This window comes from Sphaerodactylus townsendi, linkage group LG08 (assembly GCF_021028975.2).
Source record: "Sphaerodactylus townsendi isolate TG3544 linkage group LG08, MPM_Stown_v2.3, whole genome shotgun sequence".
In the NCBI taxonomy this organism is placed as follows: Eukaryota; Metazoa; Chordata; class Lepidosauria; order Squamata; family Sphaerodactylidae; genus Sphaerodactylus; species Sphaerodactylus townsendi.
The window spans coordinates 11,300,878-11,321,317 of record NC_059432.1 but is presented as its reverse complement, the minus strand read 5'-3'; the positions used below and the strand labels follow the sequence as shown (position 1 = coordinate 11,321,317).

General features: G+C 49.2%; 1 protein-coding gene across 1 annotated transcript in view; it reads left to right on the top strand.

Moving 5' to 3' along the window:
* The first annotated feature begins 11,339 nt into the window (after positions 1 to 11,339).
* Positions 11,340 to 20,440, top strand: part of MAT1A (methionine adenosyltransferase 1A) — a 32,200-nt gene continuing 23,099 nt past the window's right edge. Inside the window, exon 1 of the mRNA XM_048506074.1 lies at positions 11,340 to 11,718. Within this exon, the coding sequence (XP_048362031.1) occupies positions 11,355 to 11,718 (364 nt within the window). The 5' untranslated portion in view covers positions 11,340 to 11,354. The remainder of the gene's footprint in view (positions 11,719 to 20,440) is intronic.

Here is a 20,440-nt window from a genome sequence, read left to right as displayed (position 1 = left end):
GAGTGATTTTCCGCCCCCCACATGACGAACTCTGAGTGGGGTAACCTTGGGCTAGTCGCAGTTCTCTCAGAACTCTCTCAGTCCCACCCACCTCACAAGGTGTCTGTTGTGGGGAGAGGTAGGAAAAGGAGTTTGTAAGCCTCCTTGACTCTCCTTACAAGAGAGAAAGGTGGGTAAAAATCCAAACTCTTCCTCTTCTTATAATCATTCTAGCTTCTAGCAGCATAATTTCCAACCAAAACTTTTCTTGGGCTGTAGTTCATCATGCTGCAAAGGAGCACGAAGCATATTTGGTGTTTCCCATGTCAAAATTTTGCGCGTCATATTTTTTTAAAAAAAGATTCTGAGAAAAGGCTGGACTGAAACACTTTCTTCTTGTGTCTTGTTGTTCTTATGTGCGCAGAGGGGTTGAGGGAATATTCAAACATTACAGATAAATTAAATAATGTGGAAGTGTACCGGTAATTATTAATTCACAGCCCATAGCCATCAGCACAATTTATTCTATTGTTTAAAGGAGTTGTTGAACATGTATGTTGATTATGTATGTACATATAAAGAAAAAAATGTATGTAATATATGGGGGCCACATCTCTTGTTACTTATATCCCCCAGAGCCCTTCGGGGATAGGGCGGTATATAAAACTAAACAATAAATAAATAAAATAAAATAAACAAATAAAAAAGTGTAGATCTAGCTCTGCTGATCAAACGCACTACAGCATACATCCGTCAGGACACTGTGAATGTAAAGGCATCTGGAACCTCAGCCCGGAATCAATTTTGTTAGCCTCAAAGAGGCCGCCAGGCTTCTGTTTTAAGAAGCGACGTGTGCCAGGGTGGAGGCAGGAGACTTTGATCGAGGGCAGATGTGCCAAGGAGACACTGCCAGGGGAATGCAGGGCCCCAGGCGAGCTGGAAACGCTGATCGTGCTGAATTAATTGGCATCTTGACGCTAAGCAATGCCCATTCCCTGCAGCTGTGTCTCATAAACGTTTTCTGGGCGTGTGGCAATTGGCTACCCAATCACGCCCCTCCGCTTTTCCCCACCTCCCGAGCAGTCTCTCTCGCACTGAGATGATTGGCTGCAGGGCAGACACACCTCTTGGGTTCATTCTTTTCTTCAACAGTTGTTGTTTTTTGCCACTCGGACATGTGCGGTGGAGAGACCTGCACCCATACCAGAACACCGTGGGTGGATTTCTTTACTTAGGTGATAACTGTGCCCTCCTCCAGAGCTCTTTGCCAGCTGTTTCTCAATGCCCTGGCTTGTTTTGGAGGATACTCAAGTTCCCCCGGCAGAACATACAAGTTAGGTCGAAGGGGAGGATGATGTCTAGCAGCAGCTGTAAGCCAACGCAAGGGGTCATTTAGGGGATTAAAGACACCCCACAGAACGACCGTCCACCTTCTGAGGGGGGATATGATTGAAGTCTATAAAATTATGCATGGGGTAGAAAATTTGGACAGAGAGAAATTCTTCTCTCCTTCTCACAATACTAGAACCAGGGGGCACACATTGAAAATACTGGGGGGAAGAATTGGGACTAATAAAAGGAAACACTTCTTCACGCAACGTGTGATTGGCGTTTGGAATATGCTGCCACAGGAGGGGGTGATGGCCACTCACCTGGATAGCTTTCAAAGGGGCTTGGGCAGATTTATGGAGGAGAAGTCGGTTTATGGCGACCAATCTTGATCCTCTTTGATCTGAGATTGCAAATGCCTTAACAGTCCACGTGCTCGGGAGCAACAGCCGCAGAAGGCCATTTTACATCCTGCATGTGAGCTCCCAAAGGCACCTGGTGGGCCACTGCGAGTAGCAGAGAGCTGGACTAGATGGACTCTGGTGTGATCCAGCTGGCTTGTTCTTATGTTCTTATGTTTAGTTGCATGCTGGATATTTGAAATCTCTTATTCTCCTGCTGAATAATAAATAAGCAAGCGGGGAGCATGAAACATCAGGTGGCACAGGGGGAGAAAAGCGGAGGGGACTGTGACTCATTAGTGAAAGCATTCATGTGGCACGCAGGAAGATCGCTGGTTCAGGCCCCAGCATCTCCAGTTAAAAAGCTCTGCCTGAGACGGTGCCCGTCTGAGTGGACGGGATGGGCCTCCATGCCCCAAGAGTCTGATTTGGTCTAAGACAGCTTCATGAATTCATGTGACCCTCTAGGCCATGCCTCCTTGCCCAACGGGACATTGATTCACACACTGAAGATTGACAGGCTACATCTGAGGGTTCCCACCTTTTGGGAGAGAGAGCAGAACTCCAAGTTGAGGGCTTTTCCTCACTCTCTTTCCATGATGCAGTTTAGGACTACGACACAGGCAAAGGAGAAGCTTCATCCCACGCTTCCTTCTGTTGCCTTCCATGGCGTTAACCTCCTCCAACTTTCGTTCGGGAAATGCTTTGAGATGTTGGGGGTGGGGCCTGGGGAGGTGAGAGTTTGGGAAGGGGAAGAGCAGTGGTGGGATCCAAAATTTTTAGTAACAGGTTCCCATGGTGGTGGGATTCAAACTGTGGCATAGCACCAATGGGGCTGGGCGGGGCACGACGGGGGCGTGACCAGGCATTCTGGGGCGGGGCATTGCTGGGAGGGGCTGTGGCAAGGACACAGCCACTGCGCCGGTCCTTGGGCGGGAAACGAATACATGCTGGCGCAGGCTGCCACACACGCTGGTGCACCTCCTGCTAGGCTGCTTCAAGTTCTGCGTGCTACTGCTGAGAGGAGGGGCGTAGCTAAGGCAAAAATCATGTGGCAAAATCACCAATTAGTAACCCCCTCTCGGCACACACAAATAATTAGTAACCTACTCTCGGGAACCTGTGAGAACCTGCTGGATCCCACCTCTGGGGAGGAGCCTCAGCAAGGATATAATGTCCTAGAGCAGTGATAGCGAACCTTTTCGAGACCGAGTGCCCAAACTGCAACCCAAAACCCACTTCTTTATCACAAAGTGCCAACACAGCAATTTAATCCAAATACTGAAGTTTTAGTTTAGAAAAAAACATTTGGCTCCGAGGCGTGCGTTACTCAAGAGTAGGCTTGGTGGTAGTTGGTGGCTTTGTTTTGAAGCAACCGTGCAACTCTTCCAACAGGTGAATCACGACCCTACGAGGGTTTACTCAGAAGCGAGCCGCATTGCCAGCAACCGAGCTTACTCCCAGATAAAGGATCACGCTTTAGTTCTTCGCATGAAAATCAGGGGGTTTTAACAGCGCTTAACAGGGTTGCCTACACTGCTTCTCCAAAATAGGTCTTAGGTTTAATGCTAATAATCGAGCCCAGTGCCCCAGGCCAGCCTAGATGTGTGTGGGGGGGTGGGAGCGACTCTGTTTGCGTGTGCCCACAGAGAGGGCTCTGAGTGCCACCTCTGGCACCCGTGCCATAGGTTTGCCACCACTGCCCTAGAACCAACTCACCAAAGCAGCCATTTCTTCCACGGGAACTGACTTGGTTGCCTAGAGATCAATTGCCCTCTTACACACACCTGTTTCGGCCTCCTTACTGCCTGGCTGCCTGTTTACTATCCAGTAAGCTCAGTGGTGGGATCCAAAAATTTTAGTAACAGGTTCCCATGGTGGTGGGATTCAAACAGTGGCGTAGCGACAATGGGGCTGGGCGGGGCACGATGGAGGCGTGGCCGGGCATTCTGGGGGCGAGGCATTAATAATTTCTCTGTTACTGTAAAAAAACCAGTTCCTAATTTCCAGCTGGTATCTTTCCGTCCATAATTTAAACTCATTATAGCAAGTCCCATCGTCTACAGCCAACAGAAACAACTACTTCTCCTCTAATTGACTGCCTGTCAAATACTTAATACTTTCAAATACTCAATTTTGTTTCTAGAAATCAAAAGAAGGAGACTTTCCTTAAACAAGGGATTTTACCATATTTCTAAAACATGTTTTTAAAACAGCCCAACAGGGAGAATGATCCTGTTTTCTACCTTCGCTAACCAGCCACATAGGAAACAACAGGACTTTACGATTTTTGGACCTAATGGGATTTCTAATGGAAAAGCGGACCCAATTAGTAACCCCCTCTCAGCACACACAAATAAGTAGTAACCCACTCTTGGGAACTGGTGAGAACCTGCTGGATCCCACCTCTAAGTAAGCTTCTCTCTCCCTTCCCCCTGCCCCACCGAAACTTTTTGTTGATTTCGAAGGTGTTATTGGATTCAAATCTAACAGTTTTACCATAGACCGGCAGGGTTATCCTCTGAAATCCCCCCCCCCATCTTCCGCTATCCCACCCCCAACATCCGCACCTGCCTAAATACGGCTCTTACAGTTGGAAGGGTTATCCCAAAACTCATTGGCACCAACCAAAGTGGAATGAATCCTACATGGTGACTGATGGGCAAGTTACAAGGGGAAAAAAGCAAGAAAATGAGTTTAATCATTTCCTACAGTGGGACAAAGAGGAAGCCGGGCAAATACCTGACTGGGAGAGTTTCACGCAACAGTGAGTTAGGTGCATGCAGGACAGAAAGGCCGATAGTTATTTATTTATTTATTCGTTCTATTTACTAGACAGTCCACCCCCGAAGGGCTCTGGGCGGTGTACAATAGTATACTAAAACATCATAATATAAAACCTTATAAAATAGCATAAAACTGTTCCACTGGAGCAGCAGTGGCGTAGGAGGTTAAGAGCTCGTGTATCTAATCTGGAGGAACCGGGTTTGATTCCCAGCTCTGCCGCCTGAGCTGTGGAGGTTTATCTGGGGAATTCAGGTTAGCCTGTACACTCCCACACATGCCAGCTGGGTGATCTTGGGCGAGTCACAGCTTCTCGGAGCTCTCTCAGCCCCACCCACCTCACAGGGTGTTTGTTGTGAGGGGGGAAGGGCAAGGAGATTGTAAGCCCCTTTGAGTCTCCTGCAGGAGAGAAAGGGGGGATATAAATCCAAACTCCTCCTCCTCCTCCTCCTCCTCCTCTTCTTCTTCTTCTTCTTCTTCTTCTTCTTCTTCTTCTTCTTCTTCTTCTTCTTCTATTTGTATAGTAAAACAGGGCACAAAGTCTTCCGATGGCGAACAGCATTTCGTTCCACGGGGCTAGTCCAGGTGGAACAACCCCAGAATACAATAAGGGCAGGATAAAACAGAATTACAGGGGTGGCGCACTGTCAACGGCTACCCCCCTCCAAATGCCTGGTGGAATAATTGAGCAACGGTTAGTGTTGGATTAATGAGACCCCGGTTCAAATCCTGACTGCCATGAAGCTTGCTGAGTGATGTTGGGCTGGTCGCTTTTTCTCAGCCTACTCTTACCTTGGAGGGCTGTTGTCAGAATAAAATGGAAGAGGGAGAACCACGTATGCCGCCTTCCACTCCTTGGAAGAGAGGGTGGTATAAAAACATAGTAGGCAAATGTGTGGCAGACCAAGGCCCCTTCCGCACATGCAGAATAATGCACTTTCAATCAGAGGTGGGATCCAGCAGGTTCTCACCAGTTCCCGAGAGTGGGTTACTAATTATTTGTGTGTGCCGAGAGGGGGTTACTAATTGGGTCCGCTTTTCCATGCCTCCCCGAGAGGCACACTGCCTTTGAACGTGAAGGTTCCATATAGCAATTGCGACTAATAATGTCACTCCCTGAACTGGGTTAATCCCTTTCAGGTACCACAATTCATTGATTCTCAGCCTTTCGTACCTTTTATCTCACCAGTCTCTATCAAAGAACCTGTGTGTTTCACCATTGCTGTGTTCAGATTTGTGAGTTGGGGCATTTTCTATAATGGGATGATGGTTTAGAAATGACCTGGTGCAAAAAAATTTTTTGGGGTCGTGGTGGGGTGGCTGCCCATGGGGGGGATTATCCAACTCAGGTTTTGCCCAGGGCTCAGGTTTGCCTCGGTACGCCTCTGCCCCCTTTGCTGAGGCGGGGGGGGGGGCTGGCGAGGGAACTTGTTACTAAAATTTTTGGATCCCACCACTGCTTTCAATCCACTTTCGCAATTGTTTCCAAGTGGATTTTGCTATTTTGAACAGTAAAATCCAGCTATAAAGTGCATTGAAAGTGAATTGAAAATGCATTATTCTGCCTGTGCGGAAGGGGGCCATGTGCCCTTTCTAAGCTGAATCAGACATTCAGAAACAATTTTTTAAGCTCAATCTGCGCATAAAAAGGAGTCATTTAGCACTTTAGCCGGAGCAGTAATGTGGACCAAAGCAAAGAGAAATGTTAAAGGTAAGACCCAAACTCCAGGAGTTGTCTGAAAAGACAAATTGGACGAAAGCAGAACTATAGGGCTAGTCTGCACTGAATTCTGCATTTAGCATATTACATTTGCAATAATAATATGACATTCACAGCGACGAAGTATCAAGGCCTTCTGCAGGAGTTAATCAGCAGTGCTAGTGGTAGAGCGTGTGGGTGGGCAGACAGGTGAAGATCCATAGCTTTTTTGGTGAAAGTACTAGTAAAGTCAAGTTTCCCCTTCAGTCGTGTCCGACCCTGGGGTACCACTGCAAGCAGTGATTTAATAGGCAAGCCGTTTTTGTGGGGTAGTTTGCCATTGCTTTCCCCGGCTGTTCTTTACCCCCTAGCTGTGTGCTAGGTACTCATTTACCGACCAAAGAATGGATGGATGGCTGAGTTGACCATGAGCCAGCTGCCAGGATATCTGACCCACAGGGGGCTTGAATAAGGTGACCAGATGGTCACCTTTGTGAACCGGGATGGGCGGGCGGCTGCGCGCACGGACATGCATGTGCAGCCGCAGGAGCGCACTGCCTTCTGGGGCGCTCCCGTTTCCCACCCTGTCACAGGGTTAGGGTCACAGGGAGCACCCCAGAAGGCCATGCACTCCTGCGGCCGCGCGCGGGAGGCTGCCGCACTGCCTTGCGCCCCAGAAGGCAGTGCGGCAGCCTTCCCAAAACCGGGACACTTGAAAAAACCCGCGGGACGCGGGACAAGTTGTTTTAAGGTGGGACTGTCCCGCCAAAAGCGGGACGTCTGGTCAGCCTAGGCTTGAACTCCTGACCCGTGTGAGTGGCAGTGCAAGCACTTCGATGGGGAGGGAGGAGCTTCCCAAGTCCTGAAGGAGAAGTTGGTAGAGATTGGTACCACCCAGCTCTCCCTTATATATCAGCCCTACTGACACTTTTGTTCAGCCAGAAAAGCTGTGGGGGCATTCATGGTTGGAACCACAGTGTTGACATTTGGCCCTTCCTTCCCCAATCATTTCCTCCTATTTAAATCGCTCCACCCTACTGTTATTTGTCCCGTGGGGGAAAACAGATGGTCACATGTAGCAGGTTACTTTAAAGGAAAGAAAGTACACTTAGCAGAGCTCCCAGAAGACTTCAGTTTCTAACTGGAGGAAACACAAATTTTATTCTTCACTGGGCAATAAAGAAGAAGAAGAAGAAGAAGAAGAAGAAGAAGAAGAAGAAGAAGAAGAAGAAGAAGAAGAGGAGGAGGAGGAGGAGGAGGAGGAGGAGGAGGAGGAGGAGTTTGGATTGATATCCCCCCTTTCTCTCCTGCAGGAGCCTCAAATGGGCTTACAATCTCCTTGCCCTTCCCCCCTCACAACAAACACCCTGTGAGGTAGGTGGGGCTGAGAGAGCTCTGAGAAGCTGTGACTAGCCCAAGGTCACCCAGCTGGCATGTGTGGGAGTGACAGGCTAATCTCAACTCCCCAGATAAGCCTCCACAGCTCAGAGGGCAGAGCAGACAATCAAACCCGGTTCCTCCAGTTTAGATACACGAGCTCTTAACCTCCTACGCCACTGCTGCTCCTTTGGGACTGACATGCTCTTTTGGCCTAACCAACCTTACAGGGTTGTTGTTCCATGGAAGAAATTCCAGGAGCACTGCGAAGATAAAATCGAGCAGAGAAAGTTGTACAACTGCTCTGACTCCTTTGGAGGATCGCAGACTAAAAAGGCAGCAATAAGATTATTCCAATATCAGAGCCTGCATCTTCAGGAATGACCATGACAATTAACATCGTGGGGGAATGCCGACTTGACCCATTTTACAAATGGAACAGTCCAGGCCAAAGTAAACATTTTGTTACCTAGCTTCTGAGTCAGCAACAAATGATCATGCCAAACTAGTCTGTGCCCATGAAACTTCTCCCGAACCAGTGGGCTGGTTTTATTATTGTACCCGGTTGGAGGTCAGTCGGCTTTTGCTATGGGAGGCTCAAGTTCACAAAATTTGATTGGAGAGTCTGTGGTGCACATGTCAGGTTATCAGTCATGTATGGATCTAGAGTTGCCAAATTCCAGGTAGAAGGAAATGCAAACAGAGAAAGTGCACAGAGCACGGCTAGCAGCAATAGCTGTGTCAGCTGAGAAATGTTTATCAGGTGAGAAAAGTTTTAAAAGTATACAGACAAGACCCAAACATTCTTGGGGGCCATATAATATATTTACAGACATATGCACAAAAGCTTCAAAAGCGTACTAATGGTGCTGTCTGAAAATCCTACTCTTTCAAGCAACCTGTTCAAGAAACTCAGTACACTGGACAAATTCTAAGGTGATGAAAATTCCTCATTAAGGATTATTTTCTCTTTACAGATAGGCGCACCCACTAAACCTAGCTGGTGTTTAGATGTAAACCGACTTTGGACAAGACTTCAAGGCAAGTGGTATGTCCTGTTATTGTCCAAAATCTTTCCTCTCATTCTGCTTCAACTATGTATAAAATGATTGAGTTGGAAGAGACCCCAAGGGGCATCAAGTCCAACCCCCTGCAATGCAGGAACAAGCCATCATTTTTTTCTTTATTCTTTATGTTTTATTATTTTTTCACCCAAGGTGGAAACATCCGGCAAAGCAACGTCATTGAATAGCATGAGAGATCTAATAAGCAATGCAATAGAATTAGGATTGCAAAAATTAGGAAAGCAAAAAAAAGTTTCAGGTGCCCTATGTTGTGCCCCCCCCCCTCCAGCTTTTAAAATTAGGACACTAATTCTTTTGTAGCCAATTGAATAGAAAATTCACATTTGGAAGATTTGTGATCGGATTCACACCTTTTCCCTGAGCTCTTTCCTTTTTTGTTCACATGGAGAATTTTTGTATGAGAGACTCGTGACGGGTTTCACACCTAGTGCTGGTTGGAGGTGCATGGCCAATGATTGGTGGGGCTAGATGCCCCCTTTGCCCCACTGCGGTTGTGGGCCTGCTGGGGCAGCCCTAGATTAATCATACAAGCAAATATTTGCACACAACGTGGCTAGCCATCGCAGATTGTACGATTTGTGAATCAACTCAGTCAACAAGATTTATTGTGTACTTGCGCACCCGCACCCTATGGCTTTTGTTTCAATATAGTTGCACTGCATTCAGGTTAGAGCTATTTTTGTTGTTGTCGTCGTCGTGAATCCACAAGCTGTACGTTGAAGGGGCTGTGGATTAACCGTTAACCATTAAGCATAACAAGCACGTGCTTTCTGGCACCGAGGGGAAAGGGCAGGGCCCGGGCAAGTGAAAAAAGGGCACCGTGGCAAAAAAAAGACAAAAAATCAGAAAAACATTCTCACCTGAAACATTTGAAACAATGAGGTTGAACATTTTTAACGTGCATCGTTCCCTTGTGGTCATTTAACATGTGACTGAAAAATTGCATTTGTCTATTGCCCAATCCTAGCTACAAGATTGACTGTTACAGATCACAATACTAGAACCAGGGGGCATCCATTGAAAATGCTGGGGGGAAGAATTAGGACTAATAAAAGGAAACACTTCTTCATGCAACGTGTGATTGGTGTTTGGAATATGCTGCCACAGGTGGTGGTGATGGCCACTAACCTGGATAGCTTTAAAAGGGGCTTGGATAGATTTATGGAGAAGTCGATTTATGGCTGCCAATCTTGATCCTGTTTGATCTGAGATTGCAAATGCCTTAACAGACCGGGTGCTCGGGAGCAACAGCCGCAGAAGGCCCTTGCTTTTACCTCCTGCATGTGAGCTCCCAAAGGCACCTGGTGGGCCACTGCAAGTAGCAGAGAGCTGGACTTGATGGACTCTGGTCTGATCCAGCTGGCTTGTTCTTATGTTCTTATTTGTTTAGGTCTCCGAGGAGCAGCAGTGGCATAGTGGTTAAGAGCAGGTGCATTCTAATCTGGAGGAACTGGGTTTGATTCCCCGCTCTGCCGCTTGAGCTGTGGAGGCTTATCTGGAGAGTTGAGATTAGCCTGTGCACTCCCACACACGCCAGCTGGGTGACCTTGGGCTAGTCACAGTTCTTCGGAGCTTTCTCAGTCCCATCTAGCTCCCAGGGTGTTTGTTGTGAGGGGGGAAGGGCAAGGAGATTGTAAGCCCTTTGGAGTCTCCTACAGAAGAGAAAGAGGGGATGTAAATCCAAACTTCTCCTCCTCCTCCTCTTCTTCTATTCGTGTTTTGCATTCAGTACTGTTGTTGAACTGGTTTTAACTGTTTTATATCGGAATGTTGCATCTTAAAGCTGAATTGATTGTTTTCAGTTTTAATGTTGTAACCTACCCTTTATAGCAAAAATAGGGGATAGGGTGGAATTAGATAGATAGATAGATAGATAGATAGATAGATAGATAGATAGATAGATAGATAGATAGATAGATAGATAGATAGATAGATAGATAGATAGATAGATAGATAGATAGATGAAGAAGAAGAAGAAGAAGAAGAAGAGGAGGAGGAGGAGGAGTTTCGATTTTTAGCCCCCCTTTCTCTCCTGCAGGAGACTCCAAGGGGCTTACAATCTCCTTGCCCTTCCCCCCTCACAACAAACACCCTGTGAGGTAGGTGGGGCTGAGAGCTCCGAGAAGCTGTGACTAGCCCAAGGTCACCCAGCTGGCGTGTGTGGGAGTGCACAGGCTAATCTGAATTCCCCAGAGAAGCCTCCCACAGCCTGTAGCGGGCGCAGAGCTGGGAATCCCAAACCCGGTTCTTCCCAGATTAGAGCAATAACCTGCTCTTCACCCTCCTAACAATGCCACTGGATATAGATACCGGATAGATATAGATGATAGGATAGGGATAGATAGATAGATAGATAGATAGATAGATAGATAGATAGATAGATAGATAGATAGATAGATAGATAGATAGATAGATGATAAAAAAAGAAATGAACTGCTTTTTTTGCTAAAAATGTTATTATTATTATTTATTATTATTTAATAGACTTTTATACCGCTCACCCCCAAAGGGTTTATTCATTAGATAAATGAAATTTTTTTTAAAGGGCCGTAATGGGAACATACACGGTGAAATCTGGTCAGGCCCGCCGGCCTGCGAGGAAACCGAATCAAGACTCTTGCCAAGGGAAAGCACTGGGTGAGCCGGGCTGCGTTTATGGCGCCGGTCCCACCAGGCGAAGGGGCGGGGGGGGGGGGTTGAATGCCCTCCTCGTTTGCATCGCAGGCTCTTCCCCCCGCTCCTGTGCGGGGCCGGCCTCTTCCCCCGGCCTCCCCCGGTCCCGGAGGCACTTGCGCCTTGCCATATAAAGGCCTCCCGGCCGAGTGTCGGCGCCGGGCAGAGGCAGCGGCTGGTGCGTTCTCGTTGCGCACGGCTGCGGCGCGCAATCTTGGCCCAGACGCGGAGCCTTTTCGGGGCGGAGGAAAAGGGGATCGCCCTCGGGAGGCTGCGGCTCAAGAGGGCTCGGGAGCCATGAACGGGACGCCGGAGAGCCTGTGCGGCCAGGCGCTGAATGACGGATCGGTGTTCATGTTTACTTCGGAGTCGGTGGGAGAAGGGCACCCAGGTAGGCGCCTTGGAGAGGGGTGATCTGGGGGCGCAGAGGGTGGTCCCAACTCTGGGCACCTGGAGGGCGGGATTCAAAGCCCCGGGGTCTCAGCCCAGCCAAACGCTGCGCGGCCGAAGGATCGGGACCTTCCCCCAGATCCATGGGCGCCGGTAAGACCCCCCCCCTTCCAATGGTGCATTATTAGAAACATGGTTTGGAGAAGATCTGAGCGCTCTGGGTTTGGCCCTGGTGGGCAGGATCCAGACAAGGGGCTGCTCTTGATCCCATTAAGCCCAACAGTGTATCTGCTAGCCCAGGGGCGTCCAACTCTGGCACCCCAGATGTTCATGGACTACCAATCAGCCCCTGCCAATTGGCCATGCTGGCAGGGACTGATGGGAATCGTAGTCCATGAATATCTGGGGAGCCAGAGTTGGACACCCCTCTGTTAGCCAGAGTCCCCAGTGAGTTCAGAGGAGCTTGGTCCCCACGCCATATGTGTTGAATCGCAGCCCGAGTACATGTGACTGAATCCCCTCACCCGTCGAAGCTGGGGGGGCATCAGAAGTAGTGCCAGCCGAAACAAGAAGTGAGCGTCAGTTGCCGAGCTAGTGGCTTTCGTAAACGTTTTCACGACCGTAGCACTGGCGTGCGGTTGGGTCCGTAAGCTGGCGCTGATGATGAGGAAAGCAGCCCGGGAGTTTTTTTGTTTGTTTAAAGTTGTGGATAATGGCCGGATTGGCATATGGAGTGGTATGAAAGAGGCTGATCTCGTCGGATCTCAGGAGCGAAGTGGGTTCCATGCTCAGAAGGGAGACCAACGAGGGAGACTCTGTGGAGGAAGGCAATGGCAAACCACCTCTGCTTCTCACGTGCCTCGAAAGCCCCTTGCCGAGGTCAACATAAGTTGCCCGCGACTTGATGGCAATTGACACATGTAATAGCTGGATTTGTTGCAACAAATCTTAGAGAACCAAAAAACAGATAGATATTTGTGTGAGTGTGTGTGTGGGGGGGGTATTTTAAATTGGTTAAATGATGCCTTTTATCAGGAGCCTGCAAGCTTTTGAGTGACACAGAACCCTTCATCGGTCAAAGCCCTTCCTGACGAAAATTCCTGCATAACTCAGAAGCCTGCATGTTTCTCTCCATTCAAAACCGAGCTCGTTCAGAGGTCTGGCTTCCTTTTGGAGTTTTGGAGGAGGGCCGCATTTATCTTCTGAGATGCATGCCAGGCTCCCCTTCTGGAATTCATCCGCCTGCTATCTATATCACAAAACGGTAAATCATCGCTCGTAACAGCTGGGCCTAGCAGTTACGAGGAGATACCCTGTCTCCCGGTTCTGGGGAAACCGCACAGGGCTGGGAGGCAGCCATATGTCAGCACAGCAATTTTATTTCCTGAATTTCATCAGCAAAAGAAAGGGTTAAGCGTGGTGTTGCTTAACCAGGCGACGTGACAGCTATTAGAGAGGTTCTGTGTGCTGTTGACACAGGGCAGGTTAATTTTACCTGGTCCTTACCTGAACACAAGTTGCATATTCCCAGCAGGTGGAGAGAGACAAACGTTCTTTTGGACAAGGCCGGAGGGACTGTTAGAGCTGTTCTGATGGGCCCAGTTGTGTTCTGAGCATCTGGAAAGATTGCATCATGTTGTGTAACAGCGAGCAGATTTGTTTAAAAAAGAGGACAGGTTTAGCTATTACAGGGGTAGGGAACCTTTACCACTCAAAGAGCCATTTGGACCCGTTTTCCACGGGAAAAGAAACACTTGCAGCCGCAAATAATTTTTGACATTTAAAATAAAGATAATACTGTATATATTGGGGGTTTTTTTACCTTTTACTCCGCTCATTCAGAGAAGCGCATGGATGCGTCTGTCTGCTGCCTGCAGGGCGGGCAAGGATGGGGCCAGCAGCTCGGCCTCAAATGGGGTGGGAGAGAGGCGAAGCCCACGGTGCGGCCCAGCCGGCCGCGGGCATTTGGTGCGCCTGCCCTGCTGCCTGCAGGGTGGGCAAGGATGAAGCCGGCGGCTCAGCCTCGCCGGATGCTGGGAAAGCGCCCGCCCCGCTCCAACGGGGCGGGCGAGAGGGGAAGCCCGCGGCATGGCGCGGCCCAGCCGGCTGCGGGCAATTGGTGCGCCCGCCCTGCTGCCTGTAGGGCGGGCAAGGATGAAGCTGGCGGCTCGGCTCGTGGAGCCGCAGTGCAAGGGCAGAAGAGCCGCATGCGGCTCTCGAGCCGCAGGTTCCCTACCCCTGAGCTATTAGAAAGTAAAACTGAATCTTGTTGCTCAGGGAAGGTCATGCCGGTGTTTGTGCATAGTTTAACTTGGCACCCTCTTTCCAAGGCATTAACTGAAGGCTGCGTGACATTTGCCCTTTAGGATAAACCTATCGCACTCCACCAAATAGAAGAGCCCCCCCCTCCCCAGTTAATAGCAGATGATATTATGGTGCCATGTTACAATCCAGTCTTTGGACCAGTGTTTCCCAACCTTTTCAACATCGCGGCACCCTTGACCTCGCTCTTCATATCCCAGGGTACCCTTTGAGGTTTGTTTGATTTTCTTTGTACATTTTGTAGGGGTTTTCCGTTTTTGGCCTGTAGGTGGGGGGGAGTGGCAAGCAGGGGGAGGGGAGGGGGGAGGGGGAAAGCAGAGTTGACAGCCGCATTGTTTTATTTGCCTAAATTTGGCATGGATGGGGGGGGGGTTTAAAGGGAGACCTCCCTTTAAAACTAACCCCCTTCCCAATCCACACCAAATGTAGGCAAATAAAACAATGCTGTTTTTCAGTGTTGTTTAAAGGGAGCCCATGAGGCTTCCACCCCCCCCCCCTTCAAAATCCATTTGATTCCGGGGGGGGGCAGGTGGTAGCATTGTCATGGTTACCCCTGGGACGTGCTCATGGTAACTCAGGGTACCACGGAACCCTGGTTGGGAATCACTGCTTTGGACCATGTTCTTGTCTCATAGGACCACCGCTGAAATATTTTTTTTTTTGCCATCAAGTCACAGCTGGCTTAAGGTAACCCCGTGGAGTTTTCGAGGCACGAGACATTCGGAAGCGGTTTGCCATTGCCTGCCTCTGCATCATGCCCCATGTATTACTTGGGGGCCTCCCATTTAAATACATCCCAGGGCTGACGCTGAAAGCACATGGCTGGCCCAGGGTCACCCAAGCAAGTTTTCGTGGCGGAGTGGGGATTCGCACCTGAGTCTCCCAAATCCTAGTCTGACACCTTAACCCAGCGATGGCGAACCTTTTCAAGACCGAGTGCCCAAATTGCAACCCCAAACCCACTGATTTATCGCAAAGTGCCAACACGGCAATTTAACCTGAATACTGAGGTTTTAGGTTAGAAAAAACGGTTGGCTTCCCTTCCAGCTGCCCACTTGCGTTACTCGGGAGTAAAGCTTATGGTGGAAGCAACCTGTGCAACCAGCTTCGAATGGGTAATTCGACTTAATTCTAGAGGGGGTTTACTCAGAAGCAAGCAGCCATTGCCAGCAACTGAGCTTCTTTACTCCCCAGGTAAAGGATCGAGTGTCCAGGCTAGCCTAGATGTTATTGTGTTATTATTATTGTGGGGTAATTTTCCACACCACCCCCACATGATGAACTCTGTGCTTGTGTGCCCACAGAAAGGGCTCTGAGTGCCACCTCTGGCACCCGTGCCATAGGTTCGCGACCACTGCCTTAACCGCTTTGCCACAGATGATAGAGAAGAAGAAGAAGAGTTTGGATTTATATCCCCCCTTTCTCTCCTATAGGAGGCTCAAAGGGGCTTACAATCTCCTTGCCCTTCCCCCCTCACAACAAACACCCTGTGAGGTAGGTGGGGCTGAGAGAGCTCCGAGAAGCTGTGACTAGCCCAAGGTCACCCAGCTGGCGTGTGTGGGAGTGCATAGGCTAATCTGAACTCCCCAGATAAGCCTCCACAGCTCAGGCGGCAGAGTGGGGAATCAAACCCGGTTCCTCCAGATCAGAGTGCACCTGCTCTTAGCCACTACACCACTGCTCTTCTCCTGCTTTTTGGAGACTCCACATTGTTAATGTGCACACGTGAAAAGGAGGTGGCTGCCCCACCTCCTGTGTTTCTTTGCATGTGTGCTCAGAAGAGCGGCAGGATGGGAAGTAAAGCTGTGGAAATGATTCCTCTGTGGCTTTGGGCCTTGTCTTGTTTCTCTCTACAATACACATTTTGATCCCTATCCTTGACTTTCTCATGTACTCTGAAGAAGAAGAGTTTGGATTGATATCCCCCCTTTCTCTCCTGTAGGAGACTCAAAGGGGCTGACAATCTCCTTGCCCTTCCCCCCTCACAACAAACACCCTGTGAGGTAGGTGGGGCTGAGAGAGCTCCGAGAAGCTGTGACTAGCCCAAGGTCACCCAGCTGGCGTGTGTGGGAGTGCACAGGCTAATCTGAATTCCCCAGATAAGCCTCCACAGCTCAAGCAGCAGAGCGGGGAATCAAACCCGGTTCCTCCGGATTAGAGTACACCTGCTCTTAACCACTATGCCACTGCTGCTCACTGCAGCTTGGAATCCTGTCCCAGACCACAGTGAGGTCATCATGGTGTTCCTGTTGTGCACTTTGTGCTAAGTGGGTCTGGAGCAGCTGAGTGTGGTGTCGTGGTTAAAAGCAGGTGCACCCTAATCGAGGGAACCAGGTTTGATGCCCCCGCTCTGCCACTCGAGCTGTGGCAGCTGATCTGGGGAACTAGATTAGCTTGTGCACCCCAACACATGCCAGCTGGGTGACGTTGGGCTGGTCACAGTTATTTGGAGCTCTCTCAGCCCCACCTACCTCACAGGGTGTTTGTTGTGAGGAGGGGAGGGAAAGGAGATTGTAAGAGAAGAAAGAGAGAAAGGGGGAGATATAAATCCAAGGAGAGAAAGGGGGAGATATAAATCCAAAACTCTTCTGAGGTCTTAGGCTAAGGCAGTTCACAGTGCTTCCATCAGTGGTTTTATTCTGGGGTCTGGGTGCCAAGATGCTGACTTCATTCATTCATTCATTCATTCATTCATTCATTCATTCATTCATTCATTCATTCATTCATTCATTCATTCATTCATTCATTCATTCATTTCTTCGATTTTTATACCGCCCGATCCCTAAAGGGCTGCAGACAACAGGTCCATAGCACTATGCCCCTGGGCATCACGGCGCTTGTCACTTTTCTTGGTGCCCACCAAGTATTTTGACAATGAGGGCAGGGACTGTGCAAATTAAAAAGTGTCTTGTTAAACAGAGCTTCTGTCTCAAAAGGGGACATGCCAAGTCTGGGGGGCATACCAAGTCTGTGATTCAATCCCGGTTTAGTTGTGCAAACCTTGATTTCGTGGCAATTAATTGAACAGGCAAGTGGGCAGGGGATGAGGGGAGAGTGAAGTTTTACCTCTAGCACGAGATCTCTGACCAGTCCATTTACACACGGATAACAGCCTTTATTTTCATAGCGGAACCGCTCCGGTCAGCTCCTTGGCTTGGCCAAAGAACTGCGCCGCTCTCTTGTCCGTTCTCCGAATCCACATGCTTCTCTAAAGATCCAATTACTTCCCTGGCATCCCCAGGGTGGCCTTAATTTAGTACATTCCCCCTCATTCCATAGGGTGTTCCCTCCCCCGGTATCCCCCCCCCCCCCCGCCCCATGTATAGCTGTCGCAGCATGGAATATACTGGATGCACATATTTTTCCAACTCTCTAAGCAGGGCACGTCTGTGGAAAAGTTAAGGATGTTTATTCTGCTACAGGCGGCTGAATCTTGTAAAAGAGCCAACACACGGGTGGGGGGGAGGGCTTAAAGGAAGATAAGGAGTTAATATTAGTCTGTAATTTCACATGCGGTCACTACTGAAGCCATTGAATAATAATAATATAAAAGACTAGCGGGGCCCGGCCACGCGTTGCTGTGGCTTATTGTGGTGAAATGGGAAAGGAACAGTAGCCGCAAATCAATTGCAGAGGCCAGCATGTCCTTCACCATGGAGCGCCAGGAAAAGGGCGTTTTACCTGGGCCAGGTGTGAAATATCAGGTATGTGAACATCTAAAAACACTCTCGCCTGGCTGACTATAGTGGGCTGGGAATTTTCAGAGGAATTGGCCCAGCAGTTACTGAGGTATACTATCATCAACAAAACCACTGTTAGCTTTTTATATATATAGATTGTTCAGGCCGGCGCATTTCCTTACTGAATCCATTGTAGATTTTCATGTGGTAGTGAAAATGTTCCATTCTTCTTGGAAATTTGGGATTAGATAAAGCACTCAGAGGGTCAGTTGAGCCAATGCCGTCTGACTGAATCTGGTAGGCCACGCTATGCATGTGACCAATGTTCCTTCAAGATTAACATTTTTTTCAAGACATATAATTTTGGCTGCAGGGGTGGGGGGAGGTGGCATGGAATGGCGAACCTTTGGCACTCCAGATGTTATGGACTACAATTCCCATCAGCCCCTGCCAGCATGGCCAATTGACCATGCTGGCAGGGGCTGATGAGAATTGTAGTCCATAACATCTGGAGTGCCAAAGGTACGCCACCACGGGAATAGGCAACTCTCCTCAAATCTGGGAAGCTGAGCAGGGTCTGTACTTGGATGGGAGACCACCAAGGAAAACTCTGCAGTGGAAGGCAATGGCAAACCACCTCTGCTTTTCACCTGCCTTGAAAGCCTCTTTCTGGGGTTGCCATAAGTTGGAAGCTAATTAGAGTCACTACTTAGATGGGAGATCACTAAGGAAGACTCTGCAGAGGAAGGCAATGGCAAACCACCTCTGCTTCTCACTTGCCTTGAAAGCCCCTAGCTAGGCTCGCCATGCATTGGAGGCTAATTAGGGTCAGTACTTGGATGGGAGACCACCAAGGAAGGCTCTGCAGAAGAAGGCAATGGCAAACCACCTCTGCTCACTTGCCTTGAAAGCCCCTTGCTAGGATCGCCATGCATTGGAGGCTAATTAGGGTCAGTACTTGGATGGGAGACCACCAAGGAAGGCTCTGCAGAAGAAGGCAATGGCAAACCACCTCTGCTCACTTGCCTTGAAAGCCCCTTGCTAGGATCTGCAAATGCATACGTGGAGGCTAATTAGGGTTCAGTACTTGCATGTGGGAGACCACTCAAGGAAGCAGCCTTCTGCAGAAGAAAGAGGCAATGGCAAAGTCCACCTCCTTTGCTCACTTTACTTCTGAAAGTCCCTTTCTAACTAGGGCTCCTCTGGCCATGCATTTGGAGGCTAATTAGGGTCCCAGTACTTGGATGGGAGACCACCAAGGAAGACTCCTGCCAGAAGAAGGCAGAAACGGCAAACCACCTCTGCTTCTCACTCTTTGCTCCTTGAAAGCCCCTAGCCAGGCCTCCGGCCATTATTACCATTGCAGAGAGGCTAATTAGGGTCAGTACTTGGATAAAGTAGACCACCAAGGGAAGGCTCTGCAGAGGGAAGGCAATGGCAAAACCACCTCTGCTCTCACTTTGCCTTTGAAAGCCCCTTTGCTAGGATCACCATGCATTGGAGAAAGCACTAGGGGTCAGTACTTGGATGGGAGACCACCAAGGAAGACTCTGCAGAAGAGGGCAATGGCAAACCACCTCTGCTCACTTGCCTTGAAAGCCCCTAGCTAGGTTCACCATGCATTGGAGGCTAATTAGGGTCAGTACTTGGATGGGAGACCACCAAGGAAGGCTCTGCAGAAGAGGGCAACGGCAAACCACCTCTGCTCACTTGCCTTGAAAGCCCCTTGCTAGGATCGCCATGCATTGGAGGCTAATTAGGGTTACTTGGATGGGAGACCACCAAGGAAGGCTCTGCAGAAGAAGGCAATGGCAAACCACCTCTGCTCACTTGCCTTGAAAGCCCCTTGCTAGGATCGCCATAAGTCAGCTGCGATTTGATGGCGCTTATGTTATGAACATAACTTTGGCAGACCGAGCGCCATATGTACAAGGGATTTTTAACAGTAGCAACAAAAATGAAGGCGCCTTGCCTGTGAGTTGGGATTGAAAGGTGGCCCCCGGCTACTCTGGCAGCTGGAAAGCCAATGGAACTCCAAGCATTCTGAACACACCCCGTTCCAGACCTGAAGGGCGGGAGGGGTAACCATCTATGAAAACACTGATGTCTCTAGACATCCATTTACATTGTGATAATGTAGCGGGGTGAGGCAATACGCAAAACCACCTTTAGGACCTGCCAGTTCTACATACTTAAACACAGGTCAGGGCATGATTGCAGGCATCTCTGACATACCACTGAAAGGTCTGTACCTGGTATTATGCCAATTCCTCCATGCTTCCCCCAGTTTAGCAACTGGTTTAACAGAAGGGTTATGAGCCATGACGTAGGTATAGATTTTTATGGGGGGGTTCAGGAGGTGGGGCCCCACCCACCCCGGGGGCGTGGTCACACCTCCCCAAGCCCCGCCGTCAGCCTCACCGGCTGGGCTTCTAGCTGGCAGTCTCTTCTGCCCTCCCCTCCGGGCAGAGATGTAGCTAAGGAAAATGGAGCCCGGTGCAGAATCTGAATTTTGTGCCCCCCCCGCCATGGGCGGCTGCTGTGATGCTGGAATCCACCCCAAACAGCATCACTTTCAATGGTGTTTAAACTAGGCAGCCCAGATTTCCCTTTTAAATCAACCTTAAAGGGAGAAATCTGGGGTCTCCAGTTAAAACAAAATTGAAAGTGATGCTGCTTTGGGGTGGATTATCCCCCACTCTGAAACAGCATCACTTTCAA